Here is a 26293-nt window from a genome sequence, read left to right as displayed (position 1 = left end):
GAGTTGCAGGCTTAGGCTGAATTTTATGCGTAGAATTTCTCCGTTCTTTATACTTTATATGAAATTTATTTCGGTACGTTCGACGTTTTGTTTTACAAAAGCTACATATGGGGTTCAAGAACTTGCACTCTTCCCGATCGTGAGTGCTGTCGTACATCTAGCCGAGAGTCTTCCGCGTCCCTGCTCCGGCACGTGGCAGTTGTGAGAGAGTTGTGAGGCCTACATTCATTTGCCATTGGTTTATGGAGGTTTCTAACCTCCAAAAGTGACTCAAGCTATGATGGACGCCGTATTGTAGAGCTCCGGAAATTTTCGCCACCTGAGGTTCTTTAATGTGCACATACGTCGCACAGTACACGGGCCTCTAAGATTCCATCGAAATTCGACCGCAGGGTCCGGGATCCAACCGGCATCTTCCGAGTCAGCAGCCGTGCCCGTAACTATCATAGCATTCAAATGGTTATTCGGCAAAACCATGTTCCTTACTTCTTAATTAATTAATTAATTAATTAATTAATTGAGTTCATTGGAGAGACATGGGAGAGACCTTTGCCCTGCAGTGGGCGTAGCCAGGCTGAAGATGGTGATGATGATGACTTCTCTCAATGAGAACAGCAGCCTGGGCATGTTGGTTACACATTTGTGACGGAACAGCGCAAAACACCCGGACCAGAGACAAGCGCTTATCTCTTGTCGCTCGTCTGTTGTGCCGGTGTTTTGCGCTGTTCCGTCACAAATTCTCTCAATGGTTTATTTGCTTTCCATCATTCTTCCTTCTGCACGACGCATCCCTTTCATCTCAGGGAAAGCATAAAACTTACGTTTGCGAGACTGCAACACATAACGAGAACCATCCACTGAAAACTGTAGGTGCGAACTGTCATGGAGCCGGTTGGCCCCGCCGGCATAAAGATTAAACTGCTTCGCTTTCAGTCAGACGAAGTACTCTGTCTGAATGTGTTCTCTTAGGATTTTTGTTTTCACATCAAAGGTTCTTTACTTTGGCAGTTTTGAGGTACTAGTAAACAAACAGGTAAATAAACATATGTATCAGGTTTTGAAATTATTCACTGTTGTGACTGAATGCGTGAACTTTTGCTGTCCACATTCGGTGCCTCCTTACCCTTGTTGCACATGTCTATCATATCTCGAGACTGTGGCTTTCTTCCTAATCATGTTTCCTTTCGTGTTTTTTAGTTACTTTTCTCGTTTAGTTGCATGCTGCAATCGCGAAAAGAATAGGGCGGTAGAAAACTTCAGAGGGAGGAGGAACTCACGCATGAACAAAAGGCGTGGTGTAACGCGTCCAGAAAAGGACTGCCTTGTCTTGGTCACAAACTCATTTGTTGTGTCCGAGTGCGAGTCCACCTTTGTCGCGAAAGCACATCTGGCGATGACGTCCAGGGAGTAGTTACCAAAGAACCTGATGGTTGTAAAGAACACAAAAAACATAGATGACGCGACACACAGCCTTCCTAATAATTATGAGTTGCGTGAACACGGAGAGCAGCCACACTTCAGGTAATGGGAAGCAAAGTGAGCTTCTATGTAATCACAGCGAACACTGATTACATGGTTATGCTTGAGAATTTGATGATGCGTACAATTAATGGTCATGCTTAAAGGTCACAAAGACTGCCTTGAGATTAATAATTTAGTTAGAGACACATGAAACATTAAAAATCCCAGACTGCGTTTGACGCACTAAATCTGCGCGCTAGCGTTTATCTCGGGTGTGACCAGACGCAAAATGTACACGACTGAATAAAAATACTAGATTAATAAACTGAGGCAGAGGGGTAGAATCTGACAGGACGGGCGCTTAACATCAACTGTAATTTTTAGTTCGGCAGAAGGTACATAAATATAGTTCCGTGACACATGCAGGCGCAGGATTAGAACAAAGCAAAAAGTCACATTCCAACACGTGGCAAACTGTTTCACAGGTACATCATTCATTTTTGTTGCAAGGCAAGAGAAGGCACGCGCACTCAGTTATCTCCTTCCTTACTAAAGTAAGCGCGGCGGGTGCGTGCCAGCATTTGATGCCACGTGTGTGCTCAATAGGGGTGGACCGAGGTTACATCGGGAGATATGTGAGGGCTATCACATTAGCAGTGAAGGCGATAACTGTGTGCGCGCGCCTTCTCATGCCTTGTCACAAAAAGAAAGGATATACGTGTGAAACACTGTTGCCACGTGTTGGATTGTGATTTCTTCGCTTTGTTTTAATACTGTGCGTGCGTATGCCACGGAACTTTATTTATTTACTGTCGGCCGGAAAAGTAAATTTGTTGTTGTTGTGTGTTGTGTTTAATAGCGCATAAGCGGCTAAGGCTATCATGCGCCAAGCTCAGGGTAGAATGGAAAAGTAAATGGACCATCGCCTAGGGCAGCGGATCGGCTGCAGGGCCGCGGCGTTTTTACCTCGCGCCCCTCGCTTGCAGAGAGAGTGCCCAGAGTGACGACAAACTTCGCCGTCGCTCTCGTGCGGGGGGTTGTCGTCCTTGATATATATCTAGTGTTGCATTCAGCTGCTCTGCTGCTGACGGTCTCGACTGAGGGGAGCGCGCAGGAGTAGTGGAGGCAAGAGATAGGTAGTAATATCTAAGATGATGTCAATATAAAAGGACAACCAAACACAAAATTACGACTCGTTTCATGATATTGCCGCTTCTGACTGACTGACTGACTGACTGACTGCGGCTGCCCGACTGACCTGCCATAGCCCGATGTGCTCGATTAATAGGCGATGCGCGCTCCCCGTCGTCGAGACCTTCAACATGAGAGCAGCTGAAGGCAACGCTAGACATTTTATCAAGCGCGACAAGCCCCAGCGCCTGAGCGAGGGCGAAGTTTGTCGTCACTCGGTGTACTCTGGCTTCTAGCTAGCGGCAAGCGATAAGAGAGAGGCGGTGCGGTCCCGCGGTCGCTTCTTTGCCCTGAGCTGTGGTCCATTTACTTTTATATATATATATATATATATATATATATATATATATATATATATATATATATATATATATATATATATATATTGTAAAGAGGAAGACGCTTAGCAGACGCGGAGCAACAGAACCGATGCGCGGCGCGAGGCGAGAAGAAGACGATCGGCAGCTGAAGCAGCAGAACCGACGCGCGGCAAAAGCATCAGCTGTTCCGGGACCGGACCTGCCCTTGCCCGCTCTAACCGGCCTTAACAACCAGTCATCTATTGCCAATAAAGGCCGCTACAATATATATATATATATATATATATATATATATATATATATATATATATATATATATATATATATATATATATATATATATATATAAATGGTGAAGGTGCATTGACATACGGTGCAATAACGAAAAACTTTAATACCAACGTTTCGACCAGGGTCTGCACTTTACGAGACTGGTAGATGAGAGTGAACTTTCGGGGCGCAAGGGCATCTGCAGCCAGAGAGCACCATTGCACAAGGCATATTCCTTTGCGCAAGGTGGAGTCAAAGACCCATTTCCCAAGCATTTCACAGTGATTTAGCTGAGCACCAGGCTAGGGCAAGCTTGCGCCCATTTTATCACGTGTGGGTACCAAGCGTTAAAACAGATGCTTGGGCAAGTTGGTAACTCATTTTCACCGGAACAGCGCGCACTAAGACACGGACAAGAAGGGAGACACGACACACACGAGCGCTGACTTTCAACTGGTGTTTATTGTTTGGAACGAGGCATATATACACAGTTCCAACAACACAAGGAAAACAACCATCCTTTCATAGATTCATAGTCAATTCATGCATGTCACACTGAACAAGGACGATAACAACATTATCATTTTCCATTCACTAAAAATTCCAATTCTTTTGAACTGATCGATAAAGAGGGGCTACTGACGCATGCGTCGTTAGACCAGGCGATGTGCGCTGCTTCGATTATTTCGCGTGTTAATTGGTCACTGTGTTTACTTAAAATTCGTGTGCTAGTGAAGTCAGGGTGGCAAGTTTTGTTTTCACAGTCTCTACAATGAATCCCGAGATGCCCTTTTACTGTGTTATGCACGTTATTATTGTGCTCCTTCAGGCGTTCATTGAGGCATCTCCCCGTCTGACCCACATACAGCTTGCCGCATGACAAGGGAATGGCATACACTACACCTTCTTCACATGACACGAATCGATTTTCATGCTTGATGTCGCAATCTCTGGGAACGAAATCAGTATTAACCATTTTGCACATCTTCCCAAGCTTATCTGGAGCCGAAAATATAACCTTAACTCGTGCTCTATTCGCTATCTTTTTTAGTCTGTGGGAGAAATGATGAATGTAAGGTACAACAGTAAATTTTTCTTTTTCCTTCCGCGTCTCTGAATCTGCCTGCTTCCCTTTTACATTTGTGCTCAAGCTACTGAGAATAGATTCGGACACTGATACTAGTAGCTGCTTGGGATAACCAGCCTTAACGAGCCGATCGGTTTGGAGAAGGAAACTATCTTGCATGGAGTGCATGCAGGATTTGTTAAGCGCGTTGTAATAGCATGACTTCACCACGGCACGTTTCACCAGCTTAGACTGAGATGACGTAAAAGAGAGCAATGGCTTTCTGCTTCGTGGCTGGTAAGACCAACACATGTGATGATGCATTAATCTGAGTTTGAGGTCTAAAAATTGGATGACATTGTTTTCTGGCACTTCAGTAGTTAGTATGAGGGGATGAAGGCACTCAACAAAGTTAGCTTTGATCTGCGTAAAGACTGCGTCAGATTCTTCCACATTAGAGTCTATAAGAATGAGAAAGTCATCTACATATCGAAAACATTGGACAACCTTTGACCCTTTCAATTTTTCTTGAAGCATTCTACCCTTTTGTGCTAACAACAAGTCACTAAGCACGGGAGCTATGCATGACCCGATGCAAACTCCTCGTTTTTGCAGGTAAAACTCACCATCCCAGGAAATGAAGGTAGAAGTTAAATACACTTGAAGTAGTTCTAAAAAGCCTTCGGCGGATATGCCGTTCTTGTTTTGGAATTCAATTACTCCTTGCTGGTCAATACATTCTTCTAAGCACGCGAAGAGCTCGTCATGTGGTAGTGAATAATATAGGTCCTTGACGTCAAAAGAGCAGGCCATCAGTCCCTTGTTCTTGTTAGTTTCTAAAAACTGGATTACATCCTGCGAATTTTTTACCTGGAAAGGATCGTCCAACGTGAGCGAATTTAAGATCTTTAGAAAAACGGCTACATTTTTCTGCCATGTGCCTCTCTCAGATACGATCACACGAAACGGACACTCTGGTTTGTGGGTTTTTGCGCTAAAAAACACTTGTAAACTAAGGCCTTCACTTTTATCGGCTCTTTTCGTTAACAGATCAAGGTTAAGTTTTTTGCACACTCTCTTGGCCTTAGCTTTAATTCTTTTCAGATTAAGGTTCTTGGCCACAGAAAACGAAGACAGAATAGCTTCCCTACCCTTCTTGACGTACAAATGGGAGGGTAGCACTAGGAATCCCCCTTCCTTGTCGGCTGGGAGCAAACACAGCGAATTTCCCTTCAAATAGGAAACAGTTCGCCGAACCGAGACGGTGTTCACTGGGGCCTTGCAACGCAGAAGCGCATCAACTCCTTCAGACACGAACCTATCGGATTCTGCCACCGGTGCCAACCTGGACACCTGCCTCACCATGCTCAGAAGTTCTGCGGGCGAGCTTTTGGGTTCCGTGGCGTACTTCGGCCCCTGGGAGAGAACACGACGCACTTCCGTAGGCAGCGACACGTTCCCTGCGGTGTGGATTACATTCTCTGTCGAGTGCTTCTTTCTGGCCGGTGATGCCCGGAGCTGGAAAAGGGTTTGGTGCCACAAGAAGTCAGCCGTTGTGTTCGCTAAATCAGAAAGCTCTTTCCATTTCTTCTTTCTATGTGGTGGGGCTTCGGTTCTTTGCAGCAGAAGAAAAAGACTGCGCCTGTAAAACAGAGCTTGTCTGTTCCATTCAGCCTTCAGGATGTGGCAAATTCTTGAGCAATGGCCCTGCGAAGGCTGGAATCCTCCAAACAGCTGCAGAACGTACGTTGGAACACGTTTTTCCTTGACGAGAAAAGCCAATGATCGAGCGTTGCATACGGCGACAGCAATGTAGGTGACGAGAATACATGGATGGACGGACAGACAATTAATAGGGCCCGATGTACTAGAAATGAAATTCGTTAAAACAGATGCTTGGGCAAGTTGGTAACTCATTTTCACCGGAACAGCGCGCACTAAGACACGGACAAGAAGGGAGACACGACACACACGAGCGCTGACTTTCAACTGGTGTTTATTGTTTGGAACGAGGCATATATACACAGTTCCAACAACACAAGGAAAACAACCATCCATTCATAGATTCATAGTCAATTCATGCATGTCACACTGAACAAGGACGATAACAACATTATCATTTTCCATTCACTAAAAATGCCAATTCTTTTGAACTGATCGATAAAGAGGGGCTACTGACGCATGCGTCTTTAGACCAGGCGTGTGCGCTGCTTCGATTATTTCGCGTGTTAATTGGTCACTGTGTGTACTTAAAATTCATGTGCTAGTGAAGTCAGGGTGGCAAGTTTTGTTTTCACAGCCTCTACAATGAATCCCGAGATGCCCTTTTACTGTGTTATGCACGTTATTATTGTGCTCCTTCAGGCGTTCATTGAGGCATCTCCCCGTCTGACCCACATACAGCGCTCGTGTGTGTCGTGTCTCCCTTCTTGTCCGTGTCTTAGTGCGCGCTATTCCGGTGAAAATGAGGTACCAAGCGGCACTGGAGAGCGAGACTGGTAGATATGTTTGTATAAAAGTTATTCGTTCTTTCACAGCGCGTCCATCAACCTGCTTCACCGGATCCATACGACGTTCAATTTCCGCTTATATATATACATAAATAAATACATTCATCAGCATTTTACGAACTGCCAACCAAACGACGAGACGGGCAATTTAAATGGCATTTCCGTGAATGTGGGCTTGAGTGCTAACGCTCTTAAAGGGGCAATGACTGCAGTGTGAGAACCTCTTATTCCCCTATGGCATCAAGGAAGCCAGAACGGAGACTCTCGTTTATACTATTACGCGCACACCGCATAAAAACATATGAGGCTTTTTCGAATATATGCAGGAAGCGGCCAGTCGATGAATCCAACCCGACCACGGGGGTATATAATTTCTTAATATTACCTAGAGGGAAAGCAGGTGGCACTGCACCATATCCAGCGTACAGAGGTGGAGGTATTATCGGAAGACGAGGTTTCGTATTGGGCATGAGAATTTTTTGCGCGTGAAATGCGCATTCATAAATAACAATACGAGCCGTCTCGAGGAAAAAAGCTTCGATGAAACGCTGTGAAACTTACATCAGACTAAAACGGGTAGAATGTTTTTGAGGAAGGCAAAAACGCAATAGTAAAGTGATATCACGTGCGCAGAGAGGAGAACATAGTACCAAACAGCGGCGCAGCTGCCAATTCGGAGGCACAATCGATGTTTCTGGTCGACACTAGGAAGGCCGAATAACAAACCTCTTTTTCTCGCATTTCCGCGGTGGATGAAGTGCTTTTTAAGAAACCCGTATAGACAGCGCCGCTAGCTTTTCGTATAGGTAACATTCAGAACCTCTGTGCACAGGAAATTGTGCATGTGATTTCCTCGCTTCCTAAGAGCGTTGCATTCTTCATTATACTGTGGAACATGCGATTAGTTGACTCTTGCTGTCAACGCTCCCTGCCATGTAAAGGGTACCAATAATAATATTACCCTTCGTTGATTTTCGCTTTGCTTCTCTCGTATAGGTTCCGGTCTCTTCTGCTTCTCTCCCAGAAAATATACTCGACGACGGTCCAACTCACGTAGCCATACAAAGATGCACCTACCCCAGCGATTTTGTACTTAAATTCAGTACACTAACTCGGTTCATAGCTTAATGTGATAGCTGACTCTACGGTGATAGTTTAGAGATGGCGATTTGAAATAGGGCAACGTTTAATGTCCACTTCCAGACAGCGTGATTCATATTGTAATGACCAGCATATCATTTGGAGCACGACGTTTGAAAGAAACAATTATTTTCACCTCTGTTGTAGAACTACATGATTTGAGAAGATAATTCTGATGATGATGAATATGTATGGCGCAAGGGGATCTATGGCCAAACAGCGCCACAGGACAAGGTTTTTTCTTCTACTCAAGGTGGGATCAAAAACCCTTTCCCAAACATTTCACCGTTAAGAAGCCGAGCACCAGGCAGGGAAAAGCGTGTACCCGTTGTATCACCGGTGGGTGCCCGGAGGCACTGGGGAGAGAAGGTAATTCAAGAAACTAGATCCTCTAACACATTTATCAGAGCAAGGTCATATTTTCACTTGAGGTAGGCCTCGGACAACTCCTAAAAGGTAAATGTACGCAAACACTAACCCTAGCTGAAAAACAACCTGTAATATCTGCTTTTGTAAAGCGACATTGCAGGTGACAAGGGAATTTAGAATTTTGTCCTAGATTTACTGCACTCCTCTGCGTATTTACTAGCAGTTTTAATAAATGTAACAATTTTCGTACATTTGTGCATTTTAGAGGTTAGACTTATGAACATCGCAAGAACACGGGACGAGAAAGAACAAGGGATTACAACGCGCTGGCTCGAAACTGGTTTTTATTCCACCAGAGGTGAAATGTATACAGATGTATACAAATCAAAACAACAAAAACACAAAACAACGCGTTCTACAGTCGCGTACTTTCTCGTCCCATGTTTATGGGCTGTTTTTCCTTCTGAAGTATGATCAACCAACTTGCCCAAGACTCTGCCCTAACACAGATGTTAGAGCAGAAATCTTTGAAGGTCACGTCTTTTATTTTCAATGTCACTGCAATGCCTCTGCAATACTCCTCAAAACATATTAATATTTCGCAAAACGTATAAAATCGCTTACTGTTTCATGTCAATGTCTTCATTATTCAATGCCGCCTTCTTCAAGTGTCGAACTGTAACCTGGGCACATTCTTCAATCAAGGAATGCATCTGCGGTGTCAGTTAGTCACTTGGTTAGAAACTTTGGTGAAATGTTTATGAATGCACTTTCTAGACACTGTAAAAGCGCAGCGAGCGCGGACGCACTCCGCGTACGTTCACGGATAGCAGCGATGGCAATGGAACGGAATTATGTGTGCGCGTACTTTGCAGTGAGATTGCAAAAATGTTAAAGTAACGGCGCGTGTCCTAGCAGCATTTCCCTATCAAAAGGATATACTGGCGCTAGGCCGCAGCTTCCCCACCTTTGCGGCTTACTAGTGCGCTCATATGAATAGTGAAATGATATTAGCCGTGTTCATAACTTCTACATACCCGCGAACTGGCAGTTAGAGGTTGTACAGTTATCCAATATTCACTCTTTTCACAGCTTATATTTCAGAGGTTAGAAGAATCGTGGGATAGAAAGTCGACAGCAGTGAGGAACTGTTGCTGGCTACAAATAAAATACTTCAAGCACTTTAAAATGTTAGATTCAAGGCCCCCGCTTCGTAATATTAGCAGCAAAAGCCAATCCTAGATTTTGTGAAATTGTCTGGTGAAGTAATAATTATTACTTTCTGAGAAGGAACAGCGAACGAAAGCGACATGAAAAAAGTGGGAGGTGATAATTTTTTTTTATAAACAAGGCTGTCGAACTGTTTTGTGATTATAAAAAGATTAAATAACTGTTAAGGTGAAAATTTCCAAAAAAGGATAACAATCTGTGAATGATTGACAGGGTCTTGACAACAAACAGAGATGTAAAACTATAAAGGAAGCATATATTTGTAGCTTTGTACATCGGTAGCACCTTAAATACTTTAAACTTCACTGTTGTTTCTCAAAAGTCTGCAGGATAAATAACTTTTATCACTAGCAAAATTGCATGAGCGCCAAGGCAGTCACCTTTTTCAGCTTTCCCGTGGTGAAGGCAGGGCTAGTAGCTCGTCGCACCCTGCGCCACTGCTCTCCTGTGGCAAGTGTCATCATGCTGCTGACAAGTGGTTCCATGCCGATGGTGCTCTAGTAAAAGCCCAGAAAATGCTACAATTAGGGATCCGTTCACATCGTAGTCTGAATGTTACATAATGAAAGATGTCAGACGTGTTACGAGCTTCCATAAGGGAAAGCTTCTCGCCCTGGACTTCATGCTACAATGCCGTGAAGGTTTTACGGTTCCGACCTACCAGAGCGTCTGATAGTCATTAATTTCTTCTACATAATGCAGATACCTCCGTTTGGTTCTGCCTGGGAAACAACCTACGCTTTTTTCATGGCATTGATCGGAACGGCGCTGACTGCGCGGTAACATTATTAACTTCCACATAACCGCCTTTTCTACAGGCGAGATCGCGACTACTGGAAGAATATCCTTAATATTGAAGAGGGCTTATTTTAAAGCACTTACGTACCCTTCGGTTTGGCATATGCGAGAAATCCTTGACTAAGACTTGTTTCACCAAATCAGGTTCGGCGATAAAGAGCACAGGCTTTCCTCCTTCGAAGCCTCTGCAAGGTGGAGGATGGTAATGCACAAATTGTTTGGGAAATGCTAAATTGGCACGAGTTATGGGGGAGAGAGGTTACTTCCTTGAATACCTCAGAATTATTAAAAGAAATACTTATAGTTAAACTAAAGATTCGGTTTAAAATCAGGCGGCTTTAAATTCGCTGTACACGCTGTTTAATTAAGCAAAATAACCCCAGCCAAAAGAAGACGCGCACAGGAAATTGGGAAGGCGACAAGAAATAGGCTGGACCGCCAAATGTTTGTTTATCAGATCAGGGCTCAAATATACACAAGTCAGACGACGTTCGCACAATCTCTGTCCCATTGACTCATCTAGCATGGATCAAATATAATAACGATAAAAATTTACAAAGACCTCCTTCACCTTCTGTCTTTCTCGGGTGTCTCACAGCTTCAGCTTCCTAATGTCAGTGCAGAAATTCTTGTCAATAAGAGAAAATCATTGCAAAAACAGAGGCAATAACATTAAAACAACAAAACCGAAAAGGAACACTTTCAGCGCCCAACAGCACGAACGACATCCAGCGGAACAGAATTTCATTCCGTCTTGTCTGGAGTAGCAGAGGCTCTGGCACAAAAAATGAAGCGGTCAGGAAGCGCCATAACAGAAGCACCAGGACAAAGGCGACCATGAGGGGCCCCCATACGCACCGAGTGGCGCGCAGCCTGTAGAGGGTTGCGGTCAGGTATGAAGTACCCGTCGTTTCTACAGCGCCAAGAAATATAAATGGATTTTGCGCATATATCAGGCGGAAGAAGAAAGCCTAGTGGAGAAAAGGAAGGGCAAATACCTTGTGAACACTCTGGTTTGTGTTGTTTACAGAACACCACTGACCTGTGGAGGTGCTTACATAGGCGAAACGGACCGTTGTATCAATGACATAGCATGGAGAACTATCGATCGTTAGAGCTGCCGCTGTGGCTCAGTGGTTATGTCGCTTGGCTGCTGACCCGAAAGAGGCGGGTTCGATTCCGGCCGCTGCGGTTGAATTTCGATGGAAGCGAGATTCTAGAGGCCCGTATAGTGTGCGAGGTGGCCGAAATTTCCGAAACCCTTCACTGCTTCGCTCCTCATAGCCTGAGTCGCTTTGACACGTGAAGCCCTTATAAACGATAAATTGTTAGAGACGAGAAGTCGAATTTGCCCCTTCACTGCAAAAAGTGGAAATGTGAGGAGGTGCTTGATGATGTCAGGATTCTGGGCAGGAGTTCGATAAGATGACGGTGAAATACTTAAGGCTTTTATGATTATGAAGAAAGGCGATACTTGTTGCTGTGATTGCTCAATTTCCCTTCGAGAAAAGAAAGTTGCCTTCATGAAATCTGTTTTATAATGAAAAGGGCTTGCTAGGAAACAGCCACGTTTTTTTCGAAAGTTAAAATTCTGTTTTGCTTGAAGTAGTTTGGTTTGCTGGGCTCTGAATGTGTTGCTTTTTTGGTTTTCCTGTTTTATTGTTATTGACTGCTTTTCCAATGATTACCTGTTATTGACAGGATTACTTGTTATTGATTGCCTTGACATTAGCCAACCGAAGCTGTGAGATATCCATCAGAGAGAGAAGGCGATTTGATGTTTGTAATTTTGTAATTATTATATTTTTTCCATGACAGATGGGTGAACGGGATGATGACTGTGCGACGGTCATGTGTCTGAGTGCCCAGTACGTATTTCCACCCCGATCTGGCAAAGAAACAGCCGGTAGTCCAGGCGCTTTCCTGTCGTTTTCCATGTTTCCTGTGTGCATCTTCTATTGGCTGCTGTTATTTTACATAATGCAGTGGCAAGAAGTAGCCGAAAAACGTGTTTCACTGGACTACATTTTTCAGGCATCGTTTCTGTAATCGCCTCTTTGGCAGCCATAATTTAGACCGGTAAAATTTCTTGTGTACGATATTTGAGCCTTGGAGGCAAAGCAGCGTACCTTAACTGTGAGACTGTCATGTTATAGTTTTTTTTTTCCCTGTTAGTGATGAAAGCGCTGTTTACGCTTTAGTTTCGCATTGTTGTATAACAAAACCCTGGAACTACAAACTGATTGATGGGGCATACTTGTGAAGCACTTGAAAGGTCGAGCGAACATATGCTGCGTCAACGAGCAAGCTTACTATTCACTACAGCAAGCCTGGAAAAAGTTTTGGAGGTGTGTGATCGGCCACAGCAATAGCGAGAACTTTTAGTCATTGTTGCCGAAGGCTTAACCACAGACCTCACAGCGCGAAGCGGCGAGCGCGAAGGCAAAGCTCTCATAAGTGCTACCGTGATCCTTCTGTATTCGCGCTTTGGTGTTTTAGTCTTACCGTTCATTTGATGCGAACGTGGAGCAGTCAAACGGTTCTTTCAGGTTCCTGGTCTCTCAAAAGACGGAACCTACCTAAATTCACATTCTCTCTTCATAGCAAATAAAAGGGGCTACTGCGTACAAAAAGACACGGACAAGAAGGTAACACAACAAGTGCAGACTCGTGACTAACTTTATTTGAAAAACGGCACTCCTTTCATAGGTTCAAACTGTCCCATCACACATATGCACAAAACAAAAACATGCCTTCAACCAAAAGTGTCTTGTGCATGCTTGTGATGGGACAGTTTGAAGCTATGAAAGGAGTGTCGTTTTTCAAATAGAGTTAGTCGCGAGTCTGCGCTTGTTGTGTTACCTTTTTGTCGGTGTCTTTTTGTGAGCAGTAGCCCCTTTTATTTACCCTGATTGACCGACTAGTCCAACAAAGTACGCTCTTAAACTCTCTTCATAGACGCCAGATATCCTTCAGGCTGCCGGTGACATGCATGCGCTAAAATAAAAGGCGTAGGAAAACGGTAGTTGCAGCTCTCGATTTATTTTCGTTATATAAACACGGAGGTCTCGATGAGCCGCCTCAAATCTTTCGCATATTTTCTAAGCATTGTTTTATTGACGCTTTAAAATCTAGCTCAAGCTTTCAGAAGTGTACTCACCCAAAAAAGCGTCCGTATTTCTGATATCTTTCATGGTCAAGCTCATGCTGAGGCTGCAGTAAAGAAAGTATAATTTTTTGTCCTCTACCTGAGAGATACAGCCAAAGGCATAAGGGAATACTCCTACATATGCAGTGCTATCTAACAAAACATTAGCATTCCATGTTTACGCAAAAGGCGTACTGGCGCTAAAAAACGGAGACAACACACACAACAGGACAGGACTGGCGACAGTCCTGTCCTGTTGTGTGTGTTGTCTCCGTTTTTTAGCGCCAGTACGCCTTTTGCGTAAATATGTCATGCTACAACCAACTAGCTCAAATCAAAGTATTGCAGTAGCATTCCAGCTTGGAAACAGCAGTCTGGTGCATATTCAGCCGTCAGTTTTCCTTCATTAAATTTTCTTTAATTAAATTATGTCTTGAGATCGGGTCGCAGATTGTTTGGTGTGATGGAGATTTATGTTTTGTAAAGAAATGCTAGTGTGCCAGCATCGCGAGCTAGTTCTACGCCAAGCAGCCTCGTTAGCTTAGTGGTTATGTCACTCGGCTGCTGACTCGAAAACAACGGGTTTGATACCGGCCGCAGTGGTTGCATTTCGATGTACGCAAAATTCTAGAGGCCCCTGCACTCTGCGATGTAAGTGCAGGTTAAAGATTCTCAGGTGGTCAAAATTAACCGGGCTCCTGCACTGTGCTGTCCGTCATGGCCTTAGTCGCTTTCGGAGAATGAACCCCGTAAGCCAACCATTTCAGGATTAGTTGGCACGACTAGAAAGCTATGATACTCATGGCACCCAAAGGTGAGGAAGTTTTCGCGGTGAGAAGGGCGACAGAAAAACTACTTATAGATACCTTGTTGTGAACATCGCAGCCAGCCGTTTTTCAAGGTGATCTACAACTGCAGATTTCGCACTTTGTTCCTGAAGGCAAGATTTCCAAAGCTCCCAGCTTACTTTTAGCAATTTAAGCAACCTTGTAGAGCGAAAAAGTAATCGCAAGTTCGCTGCGTGACTCGCCTGCATTCAGTTTTTCTGTGTTAGCGGGTAGCCTGCCTTGTTTAAAAAATTGGAGGCTTATCAAGGTTAAGCCCAGTGGATGCGAAGCATGTCCTTAGCGTTTGGAGGCATCTTGACCGCATACAGGCCCGGCGCAAAGACGCTGGCGCGGTTGCGGGCACAGAGACTGACGCGACGGCGGGAGCGCGCCGCCTCATCCCTGGCGTGACGTCACATATCACGTGATGCAGCGATGGTGGCGCCACCGCCGCGTCGCGCGCGACGGCGCGAACCGAAGCGTGGAGGCCACCGCCGGGCGACGTCCGACAGCGCAATATGAGGCCCCATCTGCAGCCGGTGTGACGTCATCACGTGGCGTCACATGTGATAGGTCAATGGTGGCCACCGCCGGGCGTCGCGCGAAGGCCCGAAACCTACGTTAATATGCTTCGCATAAAACTTGATGAATTTCAGCTAAGCCACCCCATATACATAAATCAATGCATGGAATGCGCCGCGGCGGTTGAATTTCTATGGAGGAGAAATTCTAGAGGCCCGTGTACTGTGCGATGTCAGTGCACGTTAAAGATCCTCAGGTGGTCGAAATTTCTGGAGCCCTTCACTACGGCGTCCCTTATAGCCTGAGTCGCATTGAGACGTTAAACCCCATAAACCAACCGAAACCAAACCTCCTCTTTCCATGGTAACCCTTCCAGCGTAACTGCACTCAGGGTGGTTCCCGTCAGAGCCACCCTCCGCTTGCGGTATGGCGCCAGCGTGCGAATGCGTTACCGGTAGGTGGTTGTCATACCAAGATGGAGGTTACGCGAGAACGGAGGACTGTAGCACGGTCCATCTGCGCAAGCTGCTGCGAAACGCGCCGCCCGAGAAGAGGCTCCTCTCTGGCGCGGCGCACCTAGAGCGTGTTGTTGTGAAGGTGTAGGTTTCGCAAACACGGGACGAACCACAAAGAAACCACAAAGCGCTTGTGTGTGTCTCTGTGTCTTTTTTTTTGTGGTTCTTCGCGTGTTTGCGCAACCTACACCTTCACAATAACATGTACCAACTACGCCCAACCGAAGTTTTATTGAAGCACCTAGAGCGACCGACTAGGGACGAGAACCACTCGATACGTGAGTATGTAGGGAAAACTAAAATGAACGCTCTAGAATATACATATATGAAGTTGCTCTCTAATTCTCTATCACATCTTTTCGTAAAATATAAACAACCTAATGGCTGTTGCTGACTATGCATTGAATCTACATTGAATGCTGATTTTTTCTGGAAAACCTGCGTCCTTTTCCCTACTGCCCATCCTACCTGCATCAGCTGAAATTCGTGGCCCTATTGCGGATGCAGCATAGGAAAGAAGCGGCAGGTGTCCCTCAAAGGAGGCCCTCCGGCAATGGCATCGACTAATTTACATGACGCCTAGCTTAATACAACTAGGCCGTGGTTAATCCACTTTCATCGGCCACTCAGCGCGATGCAATGCTAGCAGGAACAAAAGGACACCACGACGTCATAAGAATTAGTAGACGGCCTTGGTCCGAGGGCCTTTGAGGGACATTTTCCGTTTCGTCTTTGGGCTATATCCGGCGACCGCATCTAAATATAAGAATGTAGGTTTTCGAAAACTGAAAATATTTCTTGAACTTCTCTGATCGTTGCGGTAAAATACTTTAAGACATCTGTCCTGTTTTGTATGCTCTGACCATTCGGAACACGAACAAGGGAGAAGTACTGCACTTCCTACCTAATTTGCTTACGGGTATTAAGTAACCAGGAGCAACTTTTGAATGCACTTAGTAATGAATATGTTCTCATCAATATCAGCATTGATATAGACTGTGGCGAAATAAAAACGCTCGTTGTCTACTCCAGTAACAGTTTGGAAGTTGCACTTAATTTGTTGAGCGCTCACCCTATGCAGAGCTCTTGCGTACAACTTACTTTTAACAGAAGATTGAGTGTAGAACCCCATATTAAGGAGAATGGCTCGGAAGGGAAGCGTTGCTGCTTCCAGTGGTTACGGCGCCTTGAAGCATACCTGCGAAGAAAAACGTGGCAGTCAAATAAAAGGTGTGGTGGGGGGGGGGGGGGGGCGGAGGTAGGCGCAAATAGAGTACTGTGTGCCTTCTCTCTTTGAAATGGTGCGTGTGCTGGAGATTTTTTTCGCTACAAATGAGGGATTTCAATTACAGCGTATCCCGCTGTCGCACAAAATAAAAGGAGACTACGGTGATTATGCGAGCACTTAAATTCACACCATGCACTAGCACCTGCCGGTCACACACTCTGCTGCTGCATCAAGTTTTGAAGCGTATAATGTGCTGGTCTGACTGCTTTTTCCCATTCAGAGAATTACGAGAAAAAAAAATCGCGAATTCTCTTTGATGGTCACATTACCTCGAAGTTTGTTTTGTAATCTATTTATTTTAATGTTCAGCCTATGAGGGCTGTTACAGAGCCGGAGGTGAACAGTTCACAAACATTACGTGAAAACCGTTCTCGAGCTCTGCTGAGAAATTTCATCTGATTGGCGCTGTGTGCACACCTCGAGATAGCGATTATTTCATTCAATAGTAGTTGGACTGAGACCTCCAAATTGCAATGATGGTTGGTTTATGAAGTTTAACGACCCAAAACGACTCATGCAACGAGAGACGCCGTAGTGAAGGGCTCCGAAATATTCGACCACGTGGGGTTCTATAACGTGCACTTGCATCTCACAGTGCACGGGCATCTAGAACTTCTCCATCTAAATTCGACCGCAGCGGATGTGTACACTGTTGGTGTGTAAGGCTGAATGGCGTGAGTAGAAAAATTAACGGGTTGATATTAGTCCAGGAGGGCGTAAGTACACTTTCGTTGTTAATTTGAATGTTTACTGCGAAAGCAGGTCTAACCGCTCAGCTTGTTGTCCGTGGGCCGTAGACCCCCCTGCTTTCAAAAACAAATTGGCCAACATGAGTGGCACATTCTCTTCCGTTGGCTGTGATTGGAACAGCCACCAGCCAGTGCAGTGGTGCATTATTTGACCGCTGCGCTACTGGGATGGTAGTGGGATGAGGACTCGCCGCGATCTATAAATGTGAAGTAGAGAATGAGCAATTGTGCATTTATGGACATTAACCATGGCTTCCCGTGCAGCACCCTGACAAAGCCAGGGCGGCTGTGTGAAGGCAAACGGCTGGTATATATCCGCCAGCAGCCTTCGTAAATAGTGCGCAGGTTACTCTCGGCTTCACAGTGCAGAAACATCATTCGCCATTAGCGAGTTGCCGGGCAACACCAATCGACAGTACCACGTACATTAGTTGTACACGGGAAGAGTTGACATTCTGGCATTTAGTCTGCCTGCATATCCTACATCAGAGGTAAAAGGGTTAAGCGTGCCGAAATAGCAAGACCTTGCACCTTGCCTAAAGGGCGACAATTCGGGCTAGCGAACAGGTACAGTGCTAGAGAGAACAAAGTGAAAACATAAACTCGTGTAGAAACGTTACACGAGTAACCTGTCTTTGCGCAAATTGTTTTTTTTTTCGAGTTTTTTTCTTTCCTCTCACCACCGCCTTCCCTGCTTTTCCTGGGTCCGCTCGCAACAAAAAACCTGCTCAACCCTGGTTTTTCTGTCTGCCTTTGTTCCTTCCCTGAGGACTCCTCTGTGTCTGTCCTGTCCCTCCCAGCCCCCTTCCCCGAAATGGCGCGGAGGCGCTCAGTCTACACACCACTACCGAACATTTTAAGCCGCCCTCCCGACCACACTCCTTGCGGCGCTTCCATGAAGTGGAGAGGGGGCTCCGGTTCTACTTGTTCACTGTGTCCGGTCGCTGCGGGGTGAAGCTATGCAGAAGTGCTCCCCCGCCTTTCCTGCGTTCGTTTGGAACAGGTTTTTCTTCTCTCCTGCGGTTGGGTTGAGTGTGAAGCGATGAAGGTAGCTGCAAAAGCACGCTGGCACTCGCTACTCTTTGTTGAATTTGTGTTATACAGTTTTTTGTGCCTTTCCTCGTGTTGCTTGATCAATCCACGATCGAAGATGACATCGCCTTCCATGCGTACGTCCTGTGCAAATATGGTGGAACCCTATCGTCCTTCTCTCAGTGTTGAATGACTTCGCTCCGAAAGACGTGAGTGGTGAACAGTGACATTTACTGACATTTGACCGGTGGAGGCCACGGCGATGAAGGCGGATTTTATGACGGCGACGTCGTGCTGCTAGGACGTAAGTACGCATTTCAAATCACTCTATTCTTTAAGTACTTCCTCCGTCTCGGTTATATGCTCGGCCTCAACAGAAACGTTCTAACTGTCCAGTGTCTTTTTAATTAGCAATTTATGGATTGCACGGCATAGAGGAAGAAAAAATTGGAGGCTTATCAAGGTTAAGCCCAGTGGATGCGAAGCATGTCCTTAGCGTTTGGAGGCATCTTCACCGCATACACGCCCGGCGCAAAGACGCTGGCGCGGTTGCGGGCACAGAGACTGACGCGACGGCGGGCGCGCGCCGCCTCATCCCTGGCGTGACGTCACATATCACGTGATGCAACGATGGTGGCGCCGCCGCCGCGTCGCGCGCGACGGCGCGAACCGAGGCGTGGAGGTCTCCGCCGGGCGACGACGGACGGCGCGATATGAGGCTCCAGCTGCAGCCGGTGTGACGTCATCACGTGACGTCACATCATGTGATCTCACTTCAAGGTCAATGGTGGCCACCGCCGGGAGGCGACCGACGGCGCGATATGAGGCCCCATCTGCAGCCGGTTTGACGTCATCACGTGACGTCATGTCACGTGACCTACTTGAAGGTCACATGAAGGTCAATGATGGCCACCGCCGGGCGTCGCGCGAAGGCCCGAAACCTACGTTAATATGCTTCGCATAATAGCGCAAAATTTTCTTTCAGCTACATACCGAAATTGCTTGTCCTTCATGATAACACGACTAAAATTAGTTTTATGGTTTGTATTCTTTCTTTACAGAGGCATATGGTGTATACGTGTGAGAGCAATCAGCTATAAGCGTCCTGAGGGGGAACGGCTCAAGACCTTGAACAAACATCACGCATCGCATCATTGCTGCGGTATGTGTGTGAATAATGGAGGATGACCACGCAAGCACTGGAATCGTCCGAGCAACCTGTTTACACACCAACAATGTTACGACGCAGATTTGCAATACATTATTGATTCAAATACGAAAGGCGTGAGGTGCATTCACGATACTGAGCATTGCCAATGCTCAGGGCCAGGCGTCATGAGACGCCTGGCTTGTCTGTGGCTTGTCTTGGCCCACGAGGGCCTGCAATTCAGAGCCCCGTTTCTTCTACTGGGGTATGCATTTGTAATTATTGCATGCAGGTCCACCTCGGGAATGGAATTTTTATTCCTTCGGCAAAGTGGGCAGCAGTTACGGTGGCACCCAAAGATTCGCGTTTCTGCAAGGACGCAGCCCGCAGCCTTTGGACGACTCCACAACTCCTGGAAAGGAGCGTGACAGGGCAAGCTTGCCATCGGTACCTGAAGTCAGAAGCCTCTACAGTGGGCAGAAAGCCAATGACCCTTTAAAGGTACAAGCCATTGGCCTTAAGTTGCATGTCACAGTGCTCAATGCATTATGTTGTGTGTCAGTGCCCAATTAAATGATCAGCTGGGGGCATTATGTACTAGCAATCATATTTTCTTTTCTGCAGGTGCTTTTCACTACTTCATTGGCCAGCACCCTGTAGAGACCCCAGCGCCGGTAGATCGTCGCAGAGTTAAATTATTACCTCAGTGAGCTGGTTCAAGGCATGCGAAAAAAATCAACATCGTTTGGAATTTTTGATGCATTATTATACTCATCAAGCTGCCAATACTTGGTGAAAGCTGGGAGCAAATAACACAATTGCACATCGACTGCAATGCGAGTCTCTATTAATCGCAGATTACCAGTTTCTGAGGCTCTGTATATTGCAGCATTTGGCATGTACACTTATGGAATTTGTTGGAGAATTGCCCCAGTTTTTGTGCAGATTTAGTCCAAGTGGGATATATTGGAAGCATTTTATTCCTGCCTTTGTCCTGTGATACAGGGCCCTCCTGTATGTTACGGGGCTAGCCTGTACAATACAGGACTGTCCTGTAATCCGCTATGAAGTTTAAACCGGAACCGCATACCGGGTTATTGTACAGGATTTGCGATACCGGAGTATCCTGTATAATACAGGACTGTCCTGTTTTATACAGGATACTCCGGTAATCTGATACCGGATTTTTCAGTAGGGACCCACTACAGCTATCGCGTCATACCCTTAAGACGAAGCATAAGTGTCCTCTCCAACTGAAGAATGAACACCTGCTTTAGCACATCTACTCGGCTTAACTACGTTAAACCCCTACCAAATTTTCATATTTTGTATGATCATGAAAGTATTTTAGCATGGCTATTTTCCGTCATGCGCACAAAGAATGCAGACTGGCGTTGTCGGCCAACTGAATGATCACCTTATTTCTTTCGTACTACGAAAATATAAACCTTGCTGCTGGCCTTTGGTTCCTTAGTAATTTAGTATACGGAGTTTGACTGTGCCAGCCCAAGCAGTACTTGCGCTTCTTAATGTTGGCCTAAATACTTTTTTATACGCTGCGTAGGTCTGACTTTACAAGGGGCATTTGTTAGCTGTTTCTTCAAGAAAACAATCTTGCGTTGAGCTGGTCCACTGGTGTTTTTAAAATGCTTATGCCCATTCAGATTACCCGTAATTAGGATGATCACTTAGTTGATTGAAGCGCATGTTTTCTTTTTAGATGCTATTGTTCTCTGGAGTTTTGCAGTCTTGTGAATAGGTTATGAAATCATTGACTGCAAGTGTTTTTTTACGGCAGAAAGCTCATAAACGAAAGCAGAAATTATTTCGGCACGAATTAAGCATCTTATGGCAACCATCCGATTTTTCATTGCAAGAACCGTGCACTAAACACTTAGAGTTGAGTCAGAACGGCTAGCAGGATACGAAGTGTAGGAACTGAATAGCGGGGTAGCTTTCTCTTCTGGGCGATCGTTATGATGAAACAAAATCCTGCGCAGTCCTGTCCTTTCAGTTTTTGGCTCGTATGATGTTCTATAGGACTAAGAAGGGAAAGGCTTTTGTTCCTCTGAGTGAAGACTCGCGCCATTGCAACTTTGGCTGAAGCAAGTTGTGCCTACTCCAGGTCGCTTCACTTCTATTTCGAGCACTTATTATCAGCTTTGAAGGCTAAAAACCCAAACAAGTCACTTGTAACTATGAAACAAACATGTATTGACAATGCATCCATGACCATGAAAGGGATTACTTCGGCAATTTAGCGCGAATGCGCTATTGCTTGCGCACTAAATTTTAGCACGCATAGCCTTTATGGCGGGAAATTCTTCCCGACTTTAGGATACGTGCTTTAGATTTTTGTCCTTGCCTCAGACCAAGTCTGCAGCGCATATTCACAAGCACTGGAGCTTCATTCCATTCATATGGCGTTTGTGTTCACAGCGGTGACGCTTTTATCACGCAACCTAGCCGCCTGGAACTAATGCGGTTGTCTGATGACATCCGTTTAGTTGAAATGATCTCTGCCTTTTTTTAAATTGGCACAATCACAGAATGCATGCTGTCGGAAGAAAATGCAAGGCTAACAAAGACACACAGGCTAAATGATTTCAGCCTTGCTTGCAACAATCTTAAAATCGCGAAAAACCCTAAAGCAATAATGTTTCTTTTCCAGTTCCATTTAAGGCGATGGCTGAAATAAAACAAGAAAATTCTATCTGTTGATAACAGAGAGGCTAAGACAGGGTAATCCTTAGTACCAAACTTTTTCAACTTATTTGGTCAGATATAACGCACTGTGGCCAAAAACTTTCGCTGTAACTCTCGTCTTCATATGAACACAGCCTGTTGATCTACCACGCATGCATTGATTAGCCTAAAACACAATAGCGAGTGTGCTGTGATTTTTCACACTATAATACAAAAACTGGAGGGCAGCACCGATCATTTCTGTCTGTATGCGCTGACCGTAGCGTGCGACGTGGCTAGAACCAACGCGAAAAGGTGAGTTTATTGAAATTTACAATAGAGAAGACTTCCGATGAAGAACAAGCTTCCAAATTTCCAACAAAGAACAACGAAGGACATGGCATTCGATCTCACTAAAACTGTTCATTTTCTATCGCTCAGTAAGAATGTATGGCCCGTGCCGAAAACAAGTTTAGCTATGCAATAAGTTTGGAGAAATCATTCGCATTCGGTTCAAAAAAGAACAAGTTCTTTCAACAGCAGAGCCTATTTGTAGGGCTCGTAAAAGTCAGATCACAATTTAAATGAACACTACCGCCAGGGATTCATATATTTTCTCAAGCGAACAGGTCTCTATTCGCTTGAGAATACCTTGCAGCATTACCAGCAGCTCAATCTTGAGTTCATATTGTTACCGGTGAACTGGTTACTGAACAAGTGAACGAATCGTGAACGAAGAAGTGGCGGTGCGCTGGACGACGACGACGTTGAAAGTGGGTAGCTGGGCCCTTGGAGTCTGACCTGAGTGCTGGCCATCTCAGAGCAGCCGTCAATATAGACTTACTGTAACAGTAAGTCTATATTGACGGCTGCTCTGCCTTGAAGCAACTCTCGCCGTTCACCAAGAAGCCGTAATAAGAGATCCATCGCTTTCACCCTTCGACATGCCTAACCTCTAATTATTGGCTTCCGTTCGCTAGCGGTCAAGTTTATATTCGTCACGAGCTCTAAGCCACTTCTTATTATGACGGTATTATTATGACGGTATTTTTCAACTTTTTTGATTGCTTCTTCTTAAAATGAGTTACAGCTTTTTTCGCAACGCAGTGAGGTTCAGAGCAAGTTCTTATGATTATTATCATACCATCGTTTTTCTGTCCTCTTTCTATCGCAAAAAAGATCATTCACGATGGACTTTATTTTTTTTTGACAGAATATAGATATGAAACAGTACGCAGCTCAGGGATTGTCCTTCTTTTAAAAGCCAGCCAACTTTGAAGAGCAAAATGAAAAGGTTAAGTTTAAAAGACAAGAAAAGCGTTTTTTAAAGGCTTAGAGTGCTCTCTGTGGCGCTGCTGAGAAAGCTGGAAGGGGGTACGCACACGCCACTTCAGCGTTGGCTCCTAGAGGCCTTCTCTCGACTTTCCCCCATTTGCACCCTATTAGGCTGAAACACCTGCTTCGATGCGGACCGCCCTCTGGTCGACCGTCTGATATCGACGACTGGATATTTGGGCCGCGGAATCTTCCTGGACTTCTTCCCGGAATCCGGCGTGTACTTATTTATGTAAATAATCACTTATTACAATGCACGCTGTAGCAATAAACTGAAAAGATGGTTACGTGCCGACATTCCAGAAGGCATCTAGAGATGTTTCAACAGTTGACACTGCTACGGTACATCTTATAAGTAGAACAGTTTACAAGAACTGTGCATTGGGTACTCACTGCTTTCTTAGCCCAGACGCCGCAAGTGTTCCTTTGAAGGGAACCTGAATATACTTCGTCGCGACGGCACAAGAAGTTCGACAGACGTTATGTTTTTCCAGCGTGATATGTATCGCTTTAACAATATGTCTGCTTTTTTATCAGAAATATTATCAGAGCTCTATAGTCGGAGCATGCAAGCTATTGTTAAAACAGTTTAGTACGTATTATGTTCAAAGACGATGCGCTACTTACAGATACAAAAGGACGAAAAATATCACCGCCAGTGGTATCCATTCCTGCCAGTAGAAAAGCGTCATATTTGTAGTAACAGCCACACAGTTCTAGCGGGAACTAAGACAAGGCACCCGTATATGCTGCCGGCACAGAGAGATCTGGGTGGCTTCTATCAGTGACGGCTGGAAACGCCAAGCACGCTGACAACAGCCGCTGCCGCCGCCGCGATATCCGGTGCGGTCTCGGGCGTAGACGGCTTGCGTAATGCAAGATGCGCTTCGGCGAAAGCGCACAAATGGGCTCTCAATTGGAAACGGAGGACAGTAGATTGGACTGCAGCGAGGGCGACAGGATGCCCAGATTAATTGGGAAGGGTGAGGTAAAGGCAGTGAGAAGTGTAATATTTAAGCGTACGCAACAAGAAACGCCCCTACGCATACGGACGTGGCGCATCGAGAGCACTTTTTCTTTCCAATACGCAAAGCACATAGCGGCGAGTACACGCTTTTTATTCAGAAAGCACATTAAAAAAAATCAATATTACTGCATTACCCGACGTCAAGATTAAGGTATAAAATATACGTTACATGCGGCGTTGCTACCTGGGTTTTTCTTGGCAGAGGCAGGAGCCATAAAGACTCATTGGGTGATTTACTTATCATTAACCCACTGCCTGCACTCATTAACGAGGAGATTTGATGGAAGAACTCCTGATAAAAGGAAGAGGTGGTTCATATCTAAGCACTGTATGAGCACTTGTCGCGAACTTTGATATTTTTTAGGAGGATATTTTGTGCGGGCGATCAGTATCGCTCTGGTGAAGTCTTTAAAAACAGTGTCAATAAAGTTATTACTTTATGGCAGCGGCAGACAGAAGGTAGGAATATGAGATTCTTGATACACAAAACAAAGTGTGGCAATAGTACTGGTAAGGGGGCGGACAGTGTAATGAGAAGAGAGTAGTGAGCTGAGAAATTTGAACTGAACATTCTGTTGCCCACGCAAGGCGGCTTTGACAGGCGGCATACCAAAATGGGTTATTGCTGTTGACCTGAGAAAAGTGGGATAAAGAATTACGCCAGCTATGCAGAACGAAATCCCTGAAATTACGCCAGAAGGGATAGCGAACGAGAAGTTGAAAAAAACTCTTTCTCCAGGCAAGGGGGCTGAAACAGGTGGCATGGTAAGAAGTCGGGTCGACCTTAAGAGCCACTGATGGAGATCGAGCAGCACGGCACAACATTATGCAACGGCATGAGAAAAGTGAGAGAATGACAAAAAAATAGTTGAGAGACAACGGACTCAAATGCCTTTTTCAGGCCAGAGAATGACAGAAAAAGAGAGGACGAAAGAAAAGAAGAAACAAAAAAACAACCGAGAGAAACAGAGAATTAAAAAAAGAAACGAAAAAAAAACAAAGAGAAAGGAAAGGGCCACAGGAAGGACTATGGGAACCAAGAGTCAATCTGAAATGATTGCAGGACCAGCAGAGCAGCATGAAAAAGTAGATAAGAACAAAATGATAACATGGAAAGAAACAAAGAATGACAATCGATAAGAGACCTACTCGCTAAGAAATTCCCGCCAATAAGCTCATGATTGCGACCCAGATGTAAGAATAGCAAGCATTTACAAAGCTGCACTGCTTTTGGAAGCATGCAAACCAATTCAACATCTAGATAAAGACAAGCTTTAGCTGCGAGTCACCTAATGTTGTCTGCATGTTTCAAAACTCCTCCCATCCGAAATAATATAGCGGGTCGACAGGACAATCAATAAGTTCGAAACAGAATGGCCACCATGCTAACAGCGGAACGATCCACAAATGCCGTTTAGGAGCATTTTAATAAGCGTAGTGGTAACATCGATGAACCTATGCTGTTCCTTCACCATGAGGCTCTAAATCGGCACGAGACAGGGAATACAAAAAGGTATTACTAATTTACTATTTTAAACCTTACTAAATGTATTATAAGAAAACCTAGAACCTCAAAAGCATATTCCATCTCTGACGGAAGCCTTTAATTAGGCTCTGGACCTGGTCACAGCTGAAATACCACCTGAGGGGAAAAGCGCGCTGC

The 26293-nt window shown here is 45.2% G+C and overlaps 1 protein-coding gene across 3 annotated transcripts in view; it reads right to left on the bottom strand.

The window, feature by feature from the left end:
• The window catches only part of LOC149344139 (cytochrome P450 3A5-like), a 61135-nt gene extending 36749 nt beyond the window's left edge, over positions 1–24386 (bottom strand). Inside the window, exons 1-7 of one of the 3 annotated variants that reach the window (XM_089546159.1) lie at positions 24231–24386; positions 16469–16565; positions 13516–13568; positions 10444–10540; positions 9938–10054; positions 8952–9010; positions 1278–1423 (exon numbers count right to left, since the gene is read on the bottom strand). In XM_089546159.1, coding sequence (XP_089402285.1) covers positions 1278–1423; positions 8952–9010; positions 9938–10054; positions 10444–10540; positions 13516–13568; positions 16469–16565; positions 24231–24295 — 634 coding nt within the window. In that variant the 5' untranslated portion in view covers positions 24296–24386. Of the gene's footprint in view, positions 1–1277; positions 1424–8951; positions 9041–9937; positions 10055–10443; positions 10541–13515; positions 13569–16468; positions 16566–24230 lie in introns of all 3 variants that reach the window. The other 2 variants (XM_089546158.1, XM_089546160.1) reach the window with 2 other exon arrangements.
• Positions 24387–26293: the final 1907 nt, after the last annotated feature.

Source organism: Amblyomma mixtum, chromosome 5 (genome assembly GCF_055824585.1).
Source record: "Amblyomma mixtum isolate Tamu chromosome 5, ASM5582458v1, whole genome shotgun sequence".
Classification (NCBI taxonomy): Eukaryota; Metazoa; Arthropoda; class Arachnida; order Ixodida; family Ixodidae; genus Amblyomma; species Amblyomma mixtum.
This window is presented reverse-complemented; position numbering and strand designations above follow the sequence as displayed.